This window comes from Coptis chinensis, chromosome 7, assembly GCF_015680905.1.
Source record: "Coptis chinensis isolate HL-2020 chromosome 7, ASM1568090v1, whole genome shotgun sequence".
NCBI classification, from domain to species: domain Eukaryota; kingdom Viridiplantae; phylum Streptophyta; class Magnoliopsida; order Ranunculales; family Ranunculaceae; genus Coptis; species Coptis chinensis.
The window spans coordinates 62,663,349-62,684,285 of record NC_141462.1 but is presented as its reverse complement, the minus strand read 5'-3'; the positions used below and the strand labels follow the sequence as shown (position 1 = coordinate 62,684,285).

The 20,937-nt window shown below is 37.0% G+C and overlaps 2 protein-coding genes across 3 annotated transcripts; both read right to left on the bottom strand.

Moving 5' to 3' along the window:
- Positions 1-6,012: 6,012 nt before the first annotated feature.
- LOC147488318 (uncharacterized) lies at positions 6,013-10,225 on the bottom strand. Its single transcript, XM_086572628.1, has 2 exons — positions 9,379-10,225; positions 6,013-6,859 (listed from the first exon to the last, which is right to left on the bottom strand). The coding sequence occupies exons 1-2, from the start codon at positions 10,125-10,127 to the stop codon at positions 6,202-6,204; spliced, it is 1,407 nt and encodes a 468-aa protein (XP_086428754.1). The 5' UTR covers positions 10,128-10,225; the 3' UTR covers positions 6,013-6,201.
- On the bottom strand, positions 10,176-18,603 carry LOC147488317 (protein LEO1 homolog). 2 transcript variants are annotated; one of them, XM_086572626.1, is made up of 11 exons: positions 18,353-18,603; positions 16,710-17,047; positions 15,793-15,928; positions 15,505-15,687; positions 13,208-13,384; positions 12,690-12,821; positions 11,835-12,014; positions 11,412-11,546; positions 10,770-10,880; positions 10,527-10,682; positions 10,176-10,416 (listed from the first exon to the last, which is right to left on the bottom strand). In XM_086572626.1, the coding sequence occupies exons 1-11, from the start codon at positions 18,464-18,466 to the stop codon at positions 10,348-10,350; spliced, it is 1,731 nt and encodes a 576-aa protein (XP_086428752.1). In that variant the 5' UTR covers positions 18,467-18,603; the 3' UTR covers positions 10,176-10,347. The 2 variants fall into 2 exon arrangements, with proteins under 2 accessions (XP_086428752.1, XP_086428753.1); XM_086572627.1 differs by lacking the exon at positions 12,690-12,821.
- Positions 18,604-20,937: the final 2,334 nt, after the last annotated feature.

Here is a 20,937-nt window from a genome sequence, read left to right as displayed (position 1 = left end):
TTTCATTTTTTTTTCTAATTATGAATCATAAACCAGTTTGGGGTTTTGGGTTCAAGGTTTAGGGTTTACAAATTTCGTACTAATATATTTCACTTAATTATTCGAAATAATAATTTGTTTTATATCTAAACTTGTTATTTTTTATTTTCTTTTTCAAATTGTGAATTATAAACTAGTTTAGGGGTTTGGGGTTTAGGGTTTAGTGTTTGTGTTTACAAATTTCGTACCGACATAAAAAAAAATTAATTTCAAACATATTTCACTAAATTATCCAAATCTAAAATAATAATTTGTTTTATATCTAAACTTGTTATTTTATATTTTTTTCAATTGTGAATAATAAAATAGTTTGGGGTTTGGGGTTTAGAGTTTAGGGTTTGGGGTTTGGGGTTTAAAAGTTATAATTTGAAATAAACATATTTCAAACTCAATAATTTGAAATATATCCTTTTTTTTCAAAATTCCTCTTATATATAGAATATAATACTCAAGTTTCTCTACATACTCAAGTTTATCTACATATTAGAATACTCAAGTTTCTCTAAATGGAACATGAAGATGAAGAAGAAGCATTTGAGGTAATGTTTGAGGTGCAACAACAAATTCGAGAATGAGAAAATAGAAGATATGTTGAAAGTGAAGAAGTTGAACAAAATATTGAAGGTGAAGGTGAAGAATTTGAAGATGTGACTAGTCGAGTAAATGAGATGCCAAGAAATTGTCGACGACAAAGTGCAAACCTAAATAATAAGGTAACACTTTATTAGAATGAATACAAAACACTTGATTGATTGAATGAATACAAAACCCTAGGCCAAACGACATGGCTGGGTCGTTTGGAGACACTATGGAACGACATGGCTGGGTCGTTTGGAGACACTATAGAACGACATGGTTGGGTCGTTTGGACTAAATTTAGTTAGAAGTTCATTTTTTTTTGTGACTTTGAAATCCCTCATTACCTAAATGCAAATTGTTTGAGACTCTTGTTTTATTCTTCTATATGTAGGATTCTTTGCCGCTATCCGGGAACCGATCCTCTACAAACTCAAATGATGTAGATTGTCAACCGATTTTAAGTGTTACAATAGAAATTTTTACTACGGAAGAGGTATGATTGAGTAGGCATTGATTTCATTTTTTTTTTAAATTTTCTAGATGTAATTTTATTAGTGTATTAATAATAGTTGTTATTTTTTATGTGTTTAGGTCTTCCATACACGTAGCGAGGCAATCGGTTGGGTAACTGCTAGAGGAAAACAAGTTAATGTTATTATGGTCATTGAAAAGTCGGAGTGTGCCAAGGGAAACCGAGTAGCGAGATTGAATTTGGCTTACGAGTGCTCGAGTGTGTATCTGTCACACAAGAAGGAAGGCGAAGGGAGGGCTAATAAGAGAAGGTCATGAACCAAGAAATCGGGATGTCCATTGAAGTTAAAAGGTGTTTTCCAACGCGGCACTGTCAATAGTTGGAAAATAGAAGTTAGAAATGGTATTCACAACCATGTATTGGCGAAGACCCTTGAAGGACATGTATTTGCTACTCGTGACCGTTTCAGAGTTCGAGTACTTGTCAGAGATGAGTAAGTGTGGAATAAAGCCTAAACAAATTTTGAATTCCATCAAGAATAGGTATCATGAAAACATATCTAGTATATCCCAAGTATACACTACAAGGCAGAAGGTGAGGAAATTGGATATGAACGGTCTCACACAATTGCAGAGATTGCGTAAGTTGTTAGCAAAAGAACATTATTTTGAGGAGTTGAGATAGGATGAGAATACTGAGGAGATAACGGGGTTGTTATGGGCCAATCCAGAAGGTGTTAAGTTGGCTCAGACTTTTCCAACAGTTTTCATGTTAGATGCTACCTACAAAATTAACAGGTATCGGTGGCCTTTCGTACAATTTGTTGGGGTGAGTTCAACGTAGAAGTCTTTCACTGTGTGTCAGGTGCTGCTTCAGTCTGAAACAACAATCGATTATGAGTGGGCCCTCCATCATTTTAGTGGCTTGCTTGGTGACATAAGCCCATCCGTGATCGTGTTGACAGGGACTTGGCCCTGATGAGTGCCGTTGACAAAGTTTTCTCTAACGCACACAAGCATCTATGTAGATGACATATCGCTACGTGCGTCATTTCAAAATGTTACGATATTTTTCCAACTACAGAACTTGTAGAGAAGGCCCAGTTCTCGTGGAACACTGTAGTCAAATCGAAGACAGAGGTTATTTTCCAGCGTAGATGGGATGCCTTGGAAAAATATGACAGGGTTGAGTACTCCAATTTTGTTAGTTATTTGCGATCAGAGACTTGGTTTTCTCACAGAAGGGATCAATTCGTATGTTGTTGGACTGACCAACACATTCACTTTGGGAGTACAACGACCAATAGAGTTGAAGGGTCTCATGCTCAGGTGAAGCGTGTACTAGGAAATGCAAACTGTCATGATTTTTTGAGTATGTTTAGCTTAATCCACCCGATTCTAGAGATCTAGATATCCGAGATTAAAGCTACCTTTGAGAAGTATGATTGAAACTACACATTGAACAAGCAAGCATAAAAGCTCAAATGCCACGCTTTGAGTAATACAACATTACAACCAAGTAGCCATACCCAGCCCTGAATTGTGTTCAAGATCAACACTAACTATATTCTGCATAAATTATATATTGAGCTGCATTTAATTGGCAAGATGAAGAAAGACTGAAAAAAGACATAAAATAATGCACATACAATGTCCTTTCAGACAAGCTTGCACTGTGTAAAAACTAATATGCAGAAAAAATAAGAAAAAGGTCAAGCAACCTGTTGTAAACATTCTCTGTCCTATGCATACAATCATGGTCCGTCCATTAAGTACCTATTGGCGGTTAGCCAAAGTGTCATACATCTCCGAGCACTTGAGAAGTAGATAGGAATCACTTCTTCTGCAATTCCAACTTAGATGAGTCAACTGCCCATACCTACATGCTCCATTGTCCTTGAAGACCTTGCAGTTTTCATTTAAGAAACTTGGAAGCAAAAAAATTCAAATATTATCTCCACCATTTCCCTGTCCTCACTCCAATACAATTTAAATGCCAACTGAGTCGCCAACAAATGCAGCACCTATCAGTATCAAGTTGAACAAAAAACGATCCCTGACACTATTCGGATCCTTAAACCTTAAAGGGCTCACGCAAATGAGTCGTGGGAAAAGCTAACTAATCAATCAGCAGAACTAAAGTCCTACCCAAAAACTCAAAGACAACCGCAAGCCTGACATACCCAACCCAAACTCAACATGATAACTCAAAAGAGTGTACACTAAGGGGTGTCAATCGCCACAATGTCCTATTGCTACTGTATATAATGTTTCATGTCGTGCCTGATAATATATTGATAATGTTGTATCCTTTGATGGAGCATCTCCCACGAGTCAAGGACATCAATGATCTTAGAAACTTGAATGGGAACAATAAGGTTTTTTTTTACATGCATCACTATTTTGTATGATTTGGACTTTTCAACACTACACATTGATACGTTTGCAAAACAGTCACAAACCTAAACCCAAATTCATGAAGGACCAAACTAAGATTCAAAGAAAGCACATTGAATAAAGCGGCAATTATTTGCAAAATTTTGATAATATATCTTACATAAGGATCTACTGTAAAGTAAAACATATATCACCAACACTAATGAACCATTTTTAATATTCTTGGCATGCCAAGATTTGATAGGTGTTTTGAGGTGGAAGAAAACTCCTCTGAAATTGTGACCATTAATTTTTAGAAGAGTGTTCTATAACAGGAGTAACTAGCACTGAAATACACAACATCATCGTCCATTGTGGTATTAACATACATACATCCTAAAGGGTTAATGTTGTATTAGGCTATTAGCAATGCTCAATTTTATCACTTAAGAACTTGTTATGTGCATCCTGCATACCTTGAAAATGCAGATCCAAATGCGGATTAAAATCGGTGCCACAATCTAAATGCAGATCCAATATCCAAATGTGCGTTGTCCTTGAATCGAAATGAAACTCAAATTAAAACGACCCAGCCAAAATAAAACTCGAATTAAAACGAACCAGCCAAAACAAATATCAAATGTAACGAAATGTATCTGAACAAAGAGCGAACAAAGAACGAAATGTATCGAAGGACATGTTAATTGTTCAAATTCAACAGATGGACTTATTGTTTGAGTAACACACACACAAACACACAAACTCGCAACTCGCAATTATCTCAACTGCAACTCACAACTCACAACACACACACACACAAACACACAAACTCACCAATGTAACAACTAAATCTGCCAAAATCAATTATCTCATCAATGTCCAACTCGCAACAAAAGTTTATCTAACAAATAAATATCGACACATAACAAAATGCAACAAAGATAAAAAAGAAGTTCTTACCTTCAAATTGGAAATGAATGCAAGATATCTCTAGTGTGTTTAAAAGGTTTGGTTTGGTTTTAAGATATCTCCCTTCAAATTAGGGTTTAAAAGGTTTGTTTTTGAGTATTTTTTGTTAGGTTTTTCGAAGGGTTTTTCGCGAGAGAGATGACCGGTTAGAATAGGTATTCCCAGTTTCGCGATTTGGTGGGGAGGTGTATTGGGCTTTTGTTTGGGCTTGGGCTGCTGCCCAATCTAATTTTAGTGGCGCCCAATACAGGACCCTTATTGAACAGCAGAATCAGTTAACACTTAACCATATAAACTACACATTATAATTTTGGCAAAGAGGCAAGCGTATATATTTAACACATTGTCTATTATTTGGCCCATTACAACTCTCCAACGCGGGGTGTAAAATTACACCTCCACATAGGTGTCATTAAGATTTTACAACTCTCACTACACAATAATGTATAGAATGAAGATATCCACACTTGACAATTCCCAGTGGAGAAATGTTACATTGGAGTGACGTCCCTCTTATAATTGAAGAGTGACTCCCGAATTTGAGGGCCCAATGGAAAACTAAAGAGGGCGTCACTTACGCCTATCACTTAGGGTACGTTTGGCAACCCTGGGAATTCTCACCTTAACTGATATTTGTGGGTATTACCATTCTTATGGGCTGTTTGGTAAAAATAACGATGTGAATTAGAATTACCGTGAGAATAGGACTACCACATTCTGCGCCTCTGCGGTACTCGAAGTCACACCCATTTGCGTGAGAAACGGGAATAAAATTTTGGGAAATTCTCGCAAAGTTAGTTGCCGAGAATAGTTGGGTTTGTTACGCTCAAATCTATTTAACAACTCCACTTCATCGTCTACATCAAATCTATTTAACAACTCACTTCATCGTCTATCTCAGTATTCCTAGTTGTAAATTGTTTCATTGTGTCATGACAGGTAATCTGAACATACTATTTGTCTCAAGTGAGCTTATCTCGTTCTTTTAATCTGCCACAGGGAGTGAAGTGTCAGACTCTTAAGTGATGCCCGAGCCTTTTACTAAAATTGTATACGCTCGGTTTAGAATTCAATAACTATTACCTATTGCATTCCCCATTGGGAGGGTAATTCTGAAATTGGGGTTGTTAACTTTACACCTTACACGGGTTACACCCCACCCACTCCCCAGGCCAGGCCATGCACTCTTACTCAGTTATCATACTGGGTACACGGTTTACGCCCCCACAGTGGACATCCCCTTAGGCCAGGTCATTTGCACTCCTAATTATCGAAAATAAATACGCACTCTTACTAAGGGATTCGTGAGTGTCTAGCTAATTGGTTCCGGATCTTTCAGTAGTGTTAAAAAACACTACATGAATTGTTGATCAACTGAAATAGGTATTATGACATCATGAGACTACAGCCAATATAGAGGGATGTGATGATAAAATTCGTACGACTGTTTTCTCTCTAGTCTGTTGTAGACTTGTAGTGTTGTGTCAACCCCTACAAAGCATTCTGAAGATCTGCACCAGCAATCAGAATTCCTGGGCAATGTAACGTAGGGGTTGGGAAGGATACAATTCCAAGGCGTGAGGTAAAAACAAAATAAAAACGCTTAAATCCGTTGATTTCTATCAGACACTAATTACAGACGATAGCATATGCACCCTGATGAGGCGCAGGAGACCTCTCAAAATTAGGATCAAGAAAACACACTTATCTAACTTTTGTTAATGGCATTTGAAATAGCAAGCTCCTTCAACTTTAAGGAAACCAAATTCAAGAATGCAAGGCATCGGATTCTTCATCACCATCCCCTTCTTTAGATGGCATTTCGCTGAACATATACTCACTCTGATACTCCATCAAGTACTCTGTCGATCTCTTCACGTCCTGGAACAAGGCATACACCCGCTTGACATCGTCCAATTCTACAACCTTTCCCTTGCGCTTTTGGCAAGCCAAAGCAGCAGCTGTAATGAGGTGGATGGCATACCTCAGAGATGTGCCCACCCCAATTTTTGTCAGCAATAACTTTGCTTCCTCATTCATCTCAACATCTTCCTCCTGGGACCTGATATCAAGAATCTTTCGGATCTCCTCTTCCGTATATGGTTGGGTTGTGATGATGAGCAAGCGGTCTAGGAGGTCAATTGGTATACCATGTGGAGACTTGTAGTTTGTACCACGGATAGTTGTGATCCCTCTGTTTGTAGCTACAATTAAGATGGGTGACATTTCATTCTCTAATGCACGATTCAGGAATGAGAAACACTCAATGTCAAGCATGTGAACCTCGTCAATGAACAAGACACCAGGCACGATCTCTGCTTTTCCTTCCTCCCTCCACTCAGCCACCTTTGTGTCGATCTGCTCCCTCACTTCTGCACGTATCTCACCCGTATCACCAGTAAAGAGTGCTAGAAAGCCCTGAGTCCTGAAAATTAAGATAAATTTGCATCAAAGATATCAAGATTTATGGTTACAGAAAAAGAGAGAGAAAAACAAAAATAGCCCAAGTAACAAACTTTTCCAAGGATCAGGCCATCAATTAAATCATTACTGTCCACACGGAATCAAGGATGCTAGCAAAACTAACGAAGAGTGTGACTGGAGACGCCAAAAAAACCTCTCTTAAGCCTGAACTACACAATACAAGAAGAAGAAGCAAAGCTCTCGAGATGTCTAGTAAGAGAAGTAGGTCATATATAGGATTATGGACAGCATAGTAAACCTGCTGAACTAACTACAGGAACCTCTTTTATGAACCATATCCATATCTATGTTTCACAGGGATATGTTAATTGAACAAAAGCCAAAGGTAAACATGTATGATGCAGTTGAAACAATCAAGCATGGACTTCTTTATTTCATGAATAATCCATGTCACACTAGTAGTAAAATAACCTACTTCTTCAAACTGATTCCCACTATTAGTTTGGTCAAATTTCAAACTGATGGATGTTTTAAGCTGAGATGCAACTATTTTTGAAGGGGTTGTCGCATAAGCGTCAAGACACTGCATATAGACTCTTACAAAGATCTCTTCCATGTCTTTTGGAAAACAAATAGTATGACTAAGGGATGTCTTGTGAAGTATTACGTGATGAAGATGTACATAATAGTGTATTGACAAAATTTTACTTCTTAATGGTATCGATATGTTCTTATGGTTTTCTAGGTAGTCAAATGGCTAGGATTGATATGACACAACTTGACTGTAACTGGGCTTTGAAAAGATCTACTGCACATTTGCTAGGGAGTGAAGGGGTGCAATTGATGATATCTTACATTTTAATTGTATTAAAACCGATAAATCTATCAGATGATATGTTATTATGGCAAAAGTCTAAACATGCTTAAATGTTTGGGTATGCTTTTGTGTACAGGACTACCGGCACATCTTAGACAAAGCTCACTTGTATTTGGTCATTGATGTTTTTCCGAACAAGCTTCTCTCCTAACGAGGACTGCGAGTTTCTTTCTGGCAAAACACTAAGAACTAATATAATCGGTAAGACGATAATGACCCTGTTTTATGTCAGAAAACAAAAAGGTCGTGCCCACAGATATACAATTGTTTTTGGAATATGTGCCGCTAGTCATTTAGCTTCGGTAGAAAGTGGATGACCTATGATATCTCTACCCTATGCTTCTATAATATATAATAAATTCCTCCCAATATAAAATAAACTACTCCAAATATATAGTAAATTTCTTTAGCCTCAAGTATGATTAGAAGAAGCAGGAGCAGGCTTCTAAGAGACATCGGGTATCAGGGAGTGCATTGATTAGTTCCATTTTATGAACCTGATGCTCATGGATCCACTTGCAGGATCTGTAATCAGCATCCCAATTTCAGAGGAAGATGTCAGATAAAAAATGCCAATGGGAAATAGGTATGATGCACTTCAAAGCACATTACAAAAGGAATTTCTTTCTTTGCACGAGGAATCCATAAAAATTTGGCAGTCATACAACAGTGGCTCCACATTATTGATTTGATCAAATTTCAAACCAATTGATCAATGGAAACTAGTAGGAACCCAAGAAGTGGGCATGCAAAGAAATGATCAAATGAAGGTGGAGCTCTTTGTGCTTCAGGAGAGGCAGAGTCAAGAAGCCTGTCCTGTACCATCTGCTTCTAGACAATGAATATGAACTCTTACCTTTCTAAGCAAACAAATAGGTCGACTAGAAGAGACTGCTTAACTCGGTAAAACAAACTACCCACCCTCCTCACCCTGTTAGAATCTATGTCCTAAAAAGAATTTCACTTTTTTTTTATAAAACAAAGTTGACACTATTAGTGGAGAGTGTTTAGGGTCAGTTAGCCTATGGACTCTTTATTAGCGAGATCTTTTACAAATAACGAATGCTTAATACATCAAATTCTCTTATGAAATCCTCTGTAAAATCTCTGGTGTCTAGAGAATGGTAAAAGAGAGCATTTGTTTTTAGTTTTTTACTTCTATTCTAACTAAGGGTGGAATTCGAGCTAAACGAGCCGAGCTTTACCATGCTCAAGCTCGGCTCATTAATTACACGAGCTTTAAATTGAGCTCAAACTCGGCTCATATAGTTAAACGAGCGAGCTCGAGCCGAGTCCGAGTGGCTCGGTTATTTTACACTACAAGTATGTTATTTGATTTAAATGAACCGAGCTTCATCAAGCTCATTTGTTACACGAGCTTTAATTTGAGCTCAAACTCGGCTCATATAGTTAAACGAGCCGAGCCTAAGCCACTCGGCTTGAATTCCACCCTTAATTCTAAGGGAATAAAAGCAAACAATCTTGGATAAAAACCAAGAAAAAAAAAAGTAATGAAATTTTGGTTGAATATTCTACTAAAATATATCAGTACTGATGAATAAACCACATTTTTTCAGCATACTTATGTGTAAGCACAAAAGAAATGAAACTTGCTATTAATAAAGTAACTAAAAGGCGTGTACCTGCTATTAATGACATCAATCTCATGAAGAGTAACACAATGAACAACCTCCTTCCTCTTCTGCAACTCCCCTTCAGGACACTGAACAAACTTAGTCTGTGGACCCATAGCATCATAATCTCTACTCCTAGCAAACGACCTCCCAAGTTTACTAATCTTCCCACTCACCTTATCAATGGCAATCACATCCCCACTCTGTATCTTCTGCTTCCCTAACGCCTCAATCATCTTACTACCCAAATCATAAACCGTCTCCATATCCGTACTTTTCAAAGTGAGCTTCCCAGTCTTGGACACCGACCCATTACTAGCCGGCCTATCTATCTGCACTTCCACAACTTCCCCTTGAATAATCTCAGTCTCTTCCTTAATTCTAACCCCAATAGCCTTCCTAAAAGCTTGTTTCAAAGCTTCCGTCTTGGACATTTCCAAGGAAAACAACTCACTACCAGCCATCATAGCAAATGGTGTTTCTAGTCCTAATGATTTAGCCATACCCATTGCTATAGCTGTTTTACCAGTACCGGGTTGACCCGCTAGTAAAATAGCCCGGCCTGCTATTTTGCCTTGTTTAATCATTTGCAATATTACTCCTGCTGCTTTTCTTGCTGTTTTTTGACCAACCATTCCTTCTGAAACGAGTCTGGGTTCTAACGATGAGTCTAGACCTAAGCCACGTATGTGTGAGTGTGCTCCTATTCTTTCTATTCGTGTCAAGTCACGCGTTTCTGAAAGTTTTAGCTCCGCCATTGCCTAAACCCCTAAACCCTTGAAAGGATGCAGGGGAGAAGAAGAAGAAGATAAATATCGGTTTTTTTAATTTCGAGTCACTATATTTTCGGCAGAGACTCTGTGACGAGATATAATGTTAAATATCGGCATAGTATGAATGAAATATTGTCTACTTTTTATCTGTCCTCGATCCACATGTGTGTAGTAGTAAACTCGGGTTGGAAGAAAAGAAGAATCATCATTCTTCATCACTTTCATAAACAACTGCCAATCTGCGATGAGTTTTCGAGTGGTTATCCCTTGGATCCTGCATGATGATCAGATAGATTTTAGATTCTTAGCCATAAATAAATAGTGGTGCCCTGGTGCAAGTACAACAAAATATATGACCATGCACGTATAATATTTGAACGAGACCTTGTTTTCTGATTTGTCCTTAATAAATGCTTCATTTGCTATAACTGCCTCCTGCTCATCATCTCCATATTCACTGTTTCTCTCACTTTCATACTCAGAATCCTCATTCTCACCTACAGAAAACTCTACTGCCTTACGTAGGATCTCCCGTTTTACCTGCAGTAACATCAAGTAATTAAACACATGCATGCATGCAAGACTGAAAAGTTTTGCCAATGGAAACTTAGTTAATATAGTCTATACCCTTTTTGCGTTGATGAGGCGCCTCTCCATCTGAGCTTCTGCTTCCAAATATTCTTCAAGGTGTGGACGTGCTGCTAAACGAGGAGATCTGTTATACCCAGCCTCTTCATCCTAACAACAGGAAGAAACTAACATATGATTGAGTTCATTTAAGCAGACAGAAAAATCAGGAACTATTTTTATTCCAAGAAAGCCCACTGTTCAAAACAGCACCCAAACAGAGAAAAAAGTAAACACTGAACGTAATTTTAAATTGCATTGGTTTTGTTCCAAATGGTAAACTCCCATGTCCTTCTTTCCTTGCATATCAAACAACATAAAAAAAAATTTGCACTATTTTCACTTGCTCCAACACTCTTTACCATGAATGAAACAAAGCAAAAAATGTATGGAAATCTCTGATATAACAAGAACATGTTATATGTCTTGCATGTCTCCCCAGAGCCAAGTATGAGCTTAAAATTGGCTGGTGTCCATAGCAACACCAATGAGATTAACTGTGTACATTCTTTCTTCCTTTTTCTTTTTCATTAATATATTTTTGAGCTTGCCTAGCAAAAACAAACTGGAGGAGACAAACTTTATAACTGTCCAATATCAATCATCGAGGGTGATCATATAGGAAAATGGGCAAAATTGTACCTCATCAAGGCCTTCCGCCAAGGACCCATATGAAGGATGATAAAACACCTTGTCCACTCTGTGTGCGTACTTCCTTTTCAGCTTCTCACGCTTCCGTTGAAGAAGTTCAGTAGCTCTTATTGTCTGACTCTCAGCCTAAAATGAGCAAGAATACTGAGATGTAGGTAGACCGATTCAAAAAATGAAGACTCAAATTTCTGGAGACTATCATATGTATTGCAAGTCTGACATAAATCGATCTAAGCCTGCTAGATGCTTAGACCCACAGGCTGATGCCAACTGAACAGAAAGATGCCCAAAACAATCATTCAACAGCCTCACACTTTATGGTGATAAGCAACATATGTCATATGCCACTTCAAACATTTTCACCTTGAACTAGGTATGAGTGTATGACTTTGTTTTACTTAGATCATTATTTACCTTCTCTTTCTCCTCTTTCTCTCTCTCTGGATCCTTGTCAGCAATGCAGTTCTTGACCTTGTAAACTTTCTTATGCCTTGAATCTACAAGAGCGGTCAATAACCGATGAGAATTTGATGACAACGACGATGGCATAAACCTCATTTTCCTTAGAAGTCGACCTTGAGATTGGAGTGTGCCCTTCATTTTCAGCAAAAAGATTGAAGATTAGTAATCACGTCTAGTTCCCAAAAGAAAAGAATTTTGCGAAAGTCTTGCGGAGTTCACGAAATAAACTTATCTTAACAGAAGGTTTATCTGCACATGTAATCATGTTTTTAGTGGTCCCAAACTTCAAAAACAAGAAAAGCAATAATACAGATCTCACCAGTACAGTGTTCTATCAAACTACGGATAAGACTATATTTTGAATTCAATTTGCAAATATTTTCATCCAACTCTCAAACTACTAGGCACTAGCATTTGTCAACCTGTCTGTCTTAATTGGCTATCCAGAGAGCAAAACTGTTGGTGGACATCAACTATCAGAAATAAATAGAAGGTTAGGAAGAATGTCATACCCAACTAACTAAAATTGTATAAACAATCGCATGCAAACTAGGTCACACCCACAAGTTAGCAATTCTTCAGCAGCATAATAGCCAAACCACCACTAAAGTATACAATATTTGTAATTGGCACTGGGAAAATTAAAATGCAACTTTGACATGGAGTGTTCTTAGATGATAAGGCTAAATCTCAAAACTTTTCATGAGGAGAAATCTTGACGGAAAAGCCATATTAACTCACTAAAATGTTAAACTATCTATTGTCCATGCTCAGCAGTCTGTAGAGCAAATAGATGTAAGTAGTTACGTTTCCATGTCGAAGGAAAAGGTGTGCTTGATCATATCGCGCCTCTTGCACTGATATGTCAAGAATTTCATTCCCAATTAACAACTGTAAACTTCCATCTGACCACCTCACAAATCTTGCATTGCTTTCAACCTGCCAAGACAGGGAGCTACTTTTAAAAAATAAAAAAATAAAAAAAAAAAAAATAAGAAATAGTGTTCCAGCCATACATTGCACTCAGGGCAAGAAATACAAAGAAGAATTCTACCTTTACTGAAATTGTTTTTTTCTTTATTTACGAGGTAAATTTTTAATCATGTAATTAAGAAAGTTGTTGTCCGTACTAGAAACATGAGCCAAGCAGATTGTCGTCCTTTCCACAATTTATGTTCTTTGTAAATTTGTGAACCGTAATTATAATAAGGAAACTCAAAAGAGCTTCAAACAAAATATGGACATATGATTCCTAATATACATTTATTATTATGTCTACTCGGGAAAGGGAATTTCATCATCTACAAGTAATGTTTTGCACTTACATTCATCATGCCATCTGGACTCTGAACTCTCCTCCAACGAACAACGTTGTTTTCCAACCGTATACGTCTCTTTGATCCAGATTTGTCAGTTACAACTATATCATCTTCCACATACGTCTTACGAGCAAAAGGTTTTGGTTCAACGCCCATGATGTTAGAAACTTTGACCATGTTCATCTGCAGCAGAATTATGTATTTTTATTTTCTTGTACCATGCTTCAACCTATAATAATCAATACAATATAACTCTAAACCAAAACATGAATATACCTATTGGAAAGCAACAACTACTATTGAAAAGAACCAGTCTCGTCGATATTCTGTAGCACGACAAGTAATGAGATAGTGACAGGGGCAATTAAACTTAATAATCCATAACGTGTTCTAAACTGATTGATATAGGAAAGATAAACACTTGGTGTACTCAAAATAGATGCAACTTTTACCAAATGCTGCAAAAAGGAAAGGGTGTCACCAGCCTAATTAATAAAGGACTGGTATTGGCATATCGGAGTCAATTGTGTTCTAAATCTGGTCACTCTGTGTAATGGGATGTAATGGTTTGTGATCATGGTTTCTGAGGGGAAGAACAAATGTTGGTAGTAAGATTAGAGGAATTATCATGTGAAATTTTTTGCAGGCCATCAGATGAAATATAGTATCCATTGAAAACATTGTGAGTTTTTGCAATTAGATAAATTTATGAACCGGACCTACTAAAATGGATGTGAGGGAGTAATATACACTTCCATTGAATATTAACCACGTGTCTAGCACACCAAGACGATCACACTCATCCACACGTCCAGGTCGTTGATGATCAGTTCATACAGGTTAAACGACCTCATCATCACCCACCTCATCATCACCCAAAACATCCTCGTCCAGAACGCAAACATAAGCCAGCACCCCAATGACTAATAACATATGCCACAGCTGGCATCTTCAAGACCGGAGCTTCAGATGCACACACCATTACTCCACCGCAGGACGCCTCCATGGCTCATTAAATGTCATCAAGTCTAGAACTTGGCCTGAAGCGAGAGAGGAGGAGTGGTCACCTTTGCCTATATAAAGAAGAGGAGGAACTACTCCTAACCTGATTCAAGTCTCCCCCCAGCAGAGAGAACTTGATACGTAGACAATTCGTCCAAACGAACTCGGTCAAACCCAATCAAGCAATCCTTTCTCCCCCTAATTGCCTACATCAGTAAGGTTAAATGAAATATAACCTTTACAATGGACTTGGGCTCATTGCAGTATTTGACCACTTGAATGGAGCTCATACGTTGATTAAACGAGTGTTTGTTGTAATATAAGACAGGCACTAACCATCTTGAGGTAGGTTGGAAAAAACTACGAAATAGCACAGACGTCCTGCATTTACAGTACCTTTGTCGATCAAGGGTTGAGCCCAATCTATCCAACTCTGTAGTTAGAACATCCTCCTTCGACTTTAACTTCTCGATAACTTAGAATGATGTCAAACCAATCAAGAATTCGAAATTTCTGTAAGACTTAATCATCACAATTTGAGCAAATTTGAGGAACAAATTGGGATGTGGAGTTCTGATCTCTGCCGTAAAAAGTTTGGGGAATCCCTTGAAGAGAAACACAAAAGGGACAGAGAGAAGAAGAGATTCCACCCTAGAAGACTACTTGCCCTGTCCAGGTGATGTACGGGAGTAGTACTTTCAGTAAGTTTCACAAAGATGGCCAGGTATTTGGCTCCTGCTGAGTAAGTTGGCACAGACATTTTCAAAGTGGTGACAAGAAGATTAAAGGTTTTGTATGCCTGTCCTCTGTACTCCATATAACTTATCTTTAGAGCGGGAGTGGGAGTGACAGCTAGTAACTAAGTCAGCACATAGTAACCGCATCTAACAAAATTCTAAATTTTGCAATGAAATATTCTGTTAGTAAATTGTAGCATACATTCTCCTGCCTCAAGGGCATGATACAGAATATTCCTACTGTGAATTCATAGGTACGGTTGTAACTTTCTGAAAGATGTTATGAAAACAAAGTTTATTGCCATGATCTGTTTCTAGGCTTTCGTAAAGTTGCCAACAATTCATACTCATGTCAAATTCCAAAGCTCGGAGCCATAGTACCGCAACACAAATAATTGATAGAAGTACAACGATAAAGAACCAAGAAGGCCATGGAAACACCAAAAGTAAGCAACCTAGAGATAACAATAAAATTATGAAATTAAAGAATTAAAGATAAAACAAGAGAGTGCTTTGGTCGAAATTCTTCAAGTCCCAATCAAGCAAAGGAGAATAGAGACGAACCTTGTCTTTCCGACCAGGTGGTGGGTGCAAAGGAAATTCTAGTTCCAATGGAGGTCCAAGTGATTCCACTTTCGGTTTTCGCTCATAGTTCTCATTGGATCCATATTCAGAATCTTCATCAGGAACTATATCATCATCTGTGGCATCCCTCTCATCACTTCCTTCCACTTCCATGAGAGATCTCTATATAAAGAATACATGAATTTTATCTCGATCAAGAAAGCAGCAAATTACACTAGAGAAATACATGGATGAAAGTTTTACAATAAAACAAAGCTTTAAGCTTACATGTGATTCTTGCCCAAATTCGTTCTGATCTCCTTTCTCTTCTGATTCATCCTTCTCGGAATCACCAAAAACATCACTTGTCTCTGGCACCAAGTGTGAAATGCGGGTCTGATCTTTCTCTTCACCAGGTGACTTGCTGCATGCAGGAGAACTCAAGTTGCTTACTCTTTATCATATGAAGTCACTTGTCTAGTACACAATTTACTTCAGAGGAAGAAATCTTAAAATATCAAATTCTTGGTAATAAATGTCCGCTATACTAAGAAGAGGAGAAGAAAAGAAACAAAACAAAATAATGGTCATTCAAGCAAAGATAAGGTACACAACAAGCCCACTGAAAGATATTAAAATTTTAAAAAAAATGATAATCTCGAGTTACGCAGCCAATTTGGGACTATGAACCTGCAGCATGGATAGGTTCAAATCTGGTGATTGCATTGGGGAACAAGCTACTTTTCTTCTAGAAAATGAAAAATTCCAGGGCAATAGCACCGAATACACAATTCTTGCAACAATAGTCATAATGAAAGAGATACTCCTAACTGATAAATGCTGATTGAGCATGTTCTATAGGAAGGTGGGTTATTGCAGAAGTGTTTTTTCTAAATAGCGCGGTTTTTTCAAATAACGCCTTCTAGTTGCTTATAACAGTTCCTGAAGTCATTGATAAACATTTTCTGAAACACTCCCCCAGGTTAACGAGAAAATCAGAACTTCCTAAATCTTACGCAAAACCTCTTCTGATGGTTCAACTTGTGATCATGTGCATGCGCTAAACAAATTCTAACAACTCCAAAACCCATCTCTCTTTGTTTCAAAATTTTAGTAAGTGGAAGAAGAGATGACCACTTGACCAGGTATAATAAACAGAAGCACGCATTTATGAAAATAATTGAGAGAATAACATTGCATGTTACCTATGATTTCTACCCTGATCAGCTTCATTGTCTTCATTATCAACATCATGGTTTTTATCAGACTTCTTTGATTTACTATCACGTAATTCTTTTCCCCTTCTTCTTACACCCCCTTGGCCATATTCATGGTGTTCGTTACTTTCAGCTTCTTTTACTTTATTTTTTGCCTTTTGCTTTGTAACTTCTCCTTGTACTGAACTTTTTTCAGATCCATCCTCACTTTCTACTTGAGCAGGACCTTCACCTAGTTTGGCTTCGCTCTCCTCTTCTAGTTTCCCCTTTCCCTCAACACAAACTGCAACTTTTTTATCAGGCTCCACAGCACCTTCAACTTCTTCCTGCATATGGAGCCATAAGAAATAATGCAGAGACAAGTATATGCATATGAACTTAAGAGCTAGGTACACATATGTGTCTCACCACTCTAAGTGGGGAACATATAATCTTTCAAGTGGGATCCTCTGAAACAAAAACAAAAACGACAATACCCCATGGAACAATAACATAACCAATATAAGCAAGAATCAAAGAACGGATATAGTGTCGAGCCTCTCAAGAGGAATCTCTGTTCCCGAAATGCTATTGAAAGCAGGTGCCGACTAGCAAAGTCGGTAAAACCTTTGGGTGATGATACCAAAGGTCTGGGGCTCAAACCCCGCCAACATCAAAGAGTTACTGATCTCATTTAAAGCAGGCTTACCAATAAAAAAAATGCTATTGAAACACAAGCAAAAGGAATCTTAAATTTCCAATCTTTCTAAACTTTTGATATGCAACTATTCTGATTCTAAAAAGACGAGCAGGAAAAAAAAATACTACTTTTACTTGCCAGATTAAATTATTAAATTTGAAAAACTGATGCATAGCTAAAACTCACACGTACTTGAACACGAACAATATATTTAGTGGCAAATCGTGTGTCAAATTAAAAAATGCCATTCATACTAAGCATCCAAATCACATCACAGACAATACAAAATATTACCGTATATACATAATTGGTGAAGTACACAAAAGCCTTACAAAATAACAATCCAATACTCACAATCATGACGATAGTATCAAGGTGTCTGTTTGTTAGGGAGGAAGAAATTTCCATGGAAAATTGTGTATTTCCTTAAGAGTCTCTTAAACCCCACCATAACTTCTCCATCTGCAGGGTAACTTCTTCTACCCCACCATGGGACTCACAAGAAGAAATCTTCATGGCAGTAATTTTTAAATTTCAACCTCATGGTGGTAATAAAAAATTAATGGAAGTAACGGTGGGCGGATCGAAACTCTCAAATTTTTTTTTAAAAAAAAATGAAATAAATTTTCCATAAAATTCTCTTTCGCTTATATAGTAAAATTCCATTTCTACCAATCACTATGAAAAGCTGGAAAACTTAGGTATAAACAGATACAGGGGACTTAATATATCTAAAAAAGCTAGACCCTGTATATACTAATCAGCAAAACTACAATGTACCTCTATATATTGAAGTAAGACTAGCCTAAATACTTAAAGCTACAAAAACCAGCTTAAAGTACACATTTTTACTTAACACTAAACCAGCTTAAAAGCAAGATGAAAATGTATTCCATAAATTTCTTCTAATCAACCAAACAGCTGACAAGTCACAAGAAACAAGAAAACTTACAGAGAGGTAACCAGGTTCACAGGAAGAACCATGACCAGAATCAACTTCTAGTTCATCATCAGATTGTTCACCAAATAAGTTGTGCATCATTTGTTGTCTCTTCTCTTGTGCCATTTGCAAGAGCCTTGTGTTGTGTTGAAGGTGGGTGACAGGAATGACCACGGTCACCTATTTAGTCACACTTTAATGCACACCGTTGATTTTGAGTGTGTGTTCAGAAATGTAAAGTTGATTCTAATGCATTGAGATTTACAACGTTACATCTCGGAGTAGTATTTACTTGGTTGAAAAGTTGATTCGATGCCTAGTAAACGGAGTGGATTGGCTTGTCAGCAACAAGTACATACATGCGACAATATTAACATGGGATTTTATTTGGACTGTTTCTCACACTTTTAAGTGGTACCCAACCCAATTCTCTTAAGAGGCATCTTCAATACAATAACTTGATTTAGAGTATTTGGTAATGATATCATTCACTTAAAAGATTTTCGTTATTTGAAGTATGAAAAATTTATCTACACCAATGCATCACACTTTATAATATTGTTTAATATTAAAATTTATTAAATAGACGCCATAGTTGAATTTAAAAAATTACTCAAAAAAGTAATTAAATTTATTATTTGCATATGTAGCAAACATGGGTTAGATGGGCAATATGAGCAGCTAGTATAAAGTGACACTTCATAAGACAAATTAAACTCTATATTTGACTCCCAAAATAGAGTGTGGTATTGTCCACTTGATATAAAACATGGGTTGGTGTGTAACATTTGAGCTACTCGATCACTCGACATGTAGGATTATAAAACACCGTTGAAGATGCTCTTATGGGCCTGTTCTAGGTCAGCCCAATAATATAATTGAAGTTGCCAACTTTCTCGGTATTTGGTCTTGAACAAAGATTTGGAAAAGCTAAATTTGAGTTTAACTAGTGTAAAAGAGTTCAATTATTTTCTTAATCGTTTTCCTTATGGCATTCTCTTATGTAGTTTGAACATTATACAATTTTGAATTTGTTTGCTAATATTTTTGCAGCAACAACAATCGGTGTAACTTCACACTCAGGGTTGAACAATTCTAACAATGACTATGTATAGATGTATCTCGGGGAGAGTATGTAATGAACTCTAACCCTAATTTTCCTTCCGGCCATTATTATTCTTTTTTATCCCATCCACTAACACCTTCTTTATTCTTGATACTATAATGTTGTTATGACTCTGCTAGCATCTCACAACATGGTATTGGAGCATCAAGTTATAGACTTATCAAAAGAGCGACCTATGAAAAACCAAATTTAAAATTTAAAACTCGAGTATTGTTTCCTTTCAAACTCATTGTCTCGTTTCCGCACAATTATCTATATCTTCGTATTCAAGTTTGTTTTACAATAGTTGAAGTGACAATTGTTCCAAAGCCCGATGAGTTTAGAAACACATTTGTTTTCTCTATTGGTATGACTTATGTGAAATTGGAAGGTGTTGGAAATTACCGTCAATGCATGGGCAGAAACAGTTACCGGTATACCTTACTGGCAAAAGTAATAAAACACATCTTACAGATCCATCTATCTCCACAAATGACAAATCAAATACAATTTGGACAAAAGATGATGCTTTTAATTGGTTAAGAACTTTACATGGAATACTATGGGAAAATATGTATGCAATAATGTTTGTTTTTTTAAGACTTCTAATAAAATCTGGGAGTGTCTACAAGAATTGTATTCTCAATCTCAAAATACATCTCGTATCTTTCAGTTGTATGAAGATATATTTTATAGGAATTAAGGATATATGTCTATTTTTGAATATTATAACTATCTTCACAGTAAGTGGAAAGAATTAAATATTTACCGTCCGTTGACTACAAATATCACTTAGTTGAAAAAAAAAAATAGGAATTTTGCGTATCTAAATTTCTATCTGGTCTATGTATTGAGTTTGCTAATGCGAAAACTTAAGTGCAAACCAAAACAAAACTCCCAACTTTGTATGAAGTTTATTATCGTATCTCTCGTATTACTCCTCTTTCGAAAACCAATGACAGTGCAACCTTATTAGTTTCTCCTAGTAACAACAATAATTTCTCCTTTGGTCGAGGTAGTGGAGATAGGTTTGGCAAAACTAGTTGTGGACGTAGAGGAAGTCGTAGCCAGGGAGTGGACGCGGAAGTGGTATGGGTGGTTGACCACCATGTTATAATTATGGGCTCACAAATCATGGTTTTGATTTTTGTTGGAAAACATTTGGATGACCAACACTATCCAAAGCCCCACAATTTCTGATCACATAGATACAAATTCAACAAATTCAATTCAGAAAGGGCAAGAAGACACTGCAGCCCTAGTGAAAATGATACAAGCTATTCCAGCCTGTCTTTGGAGCAACTCACCGAGTACTTAAGTGACAAATAGCTTTCACAACTGACACTCGTGGCATGGGTTATGTATGAGCATCTTCTTATATCAAAATAATTCTTATATATAAAATTTAAATTAAAAAGAATAATTCCGTTATAAAACTGAAAATTAATACGTGGCTAATAAGTGACATAACTACCCTTTTCGTTTTCTAGTC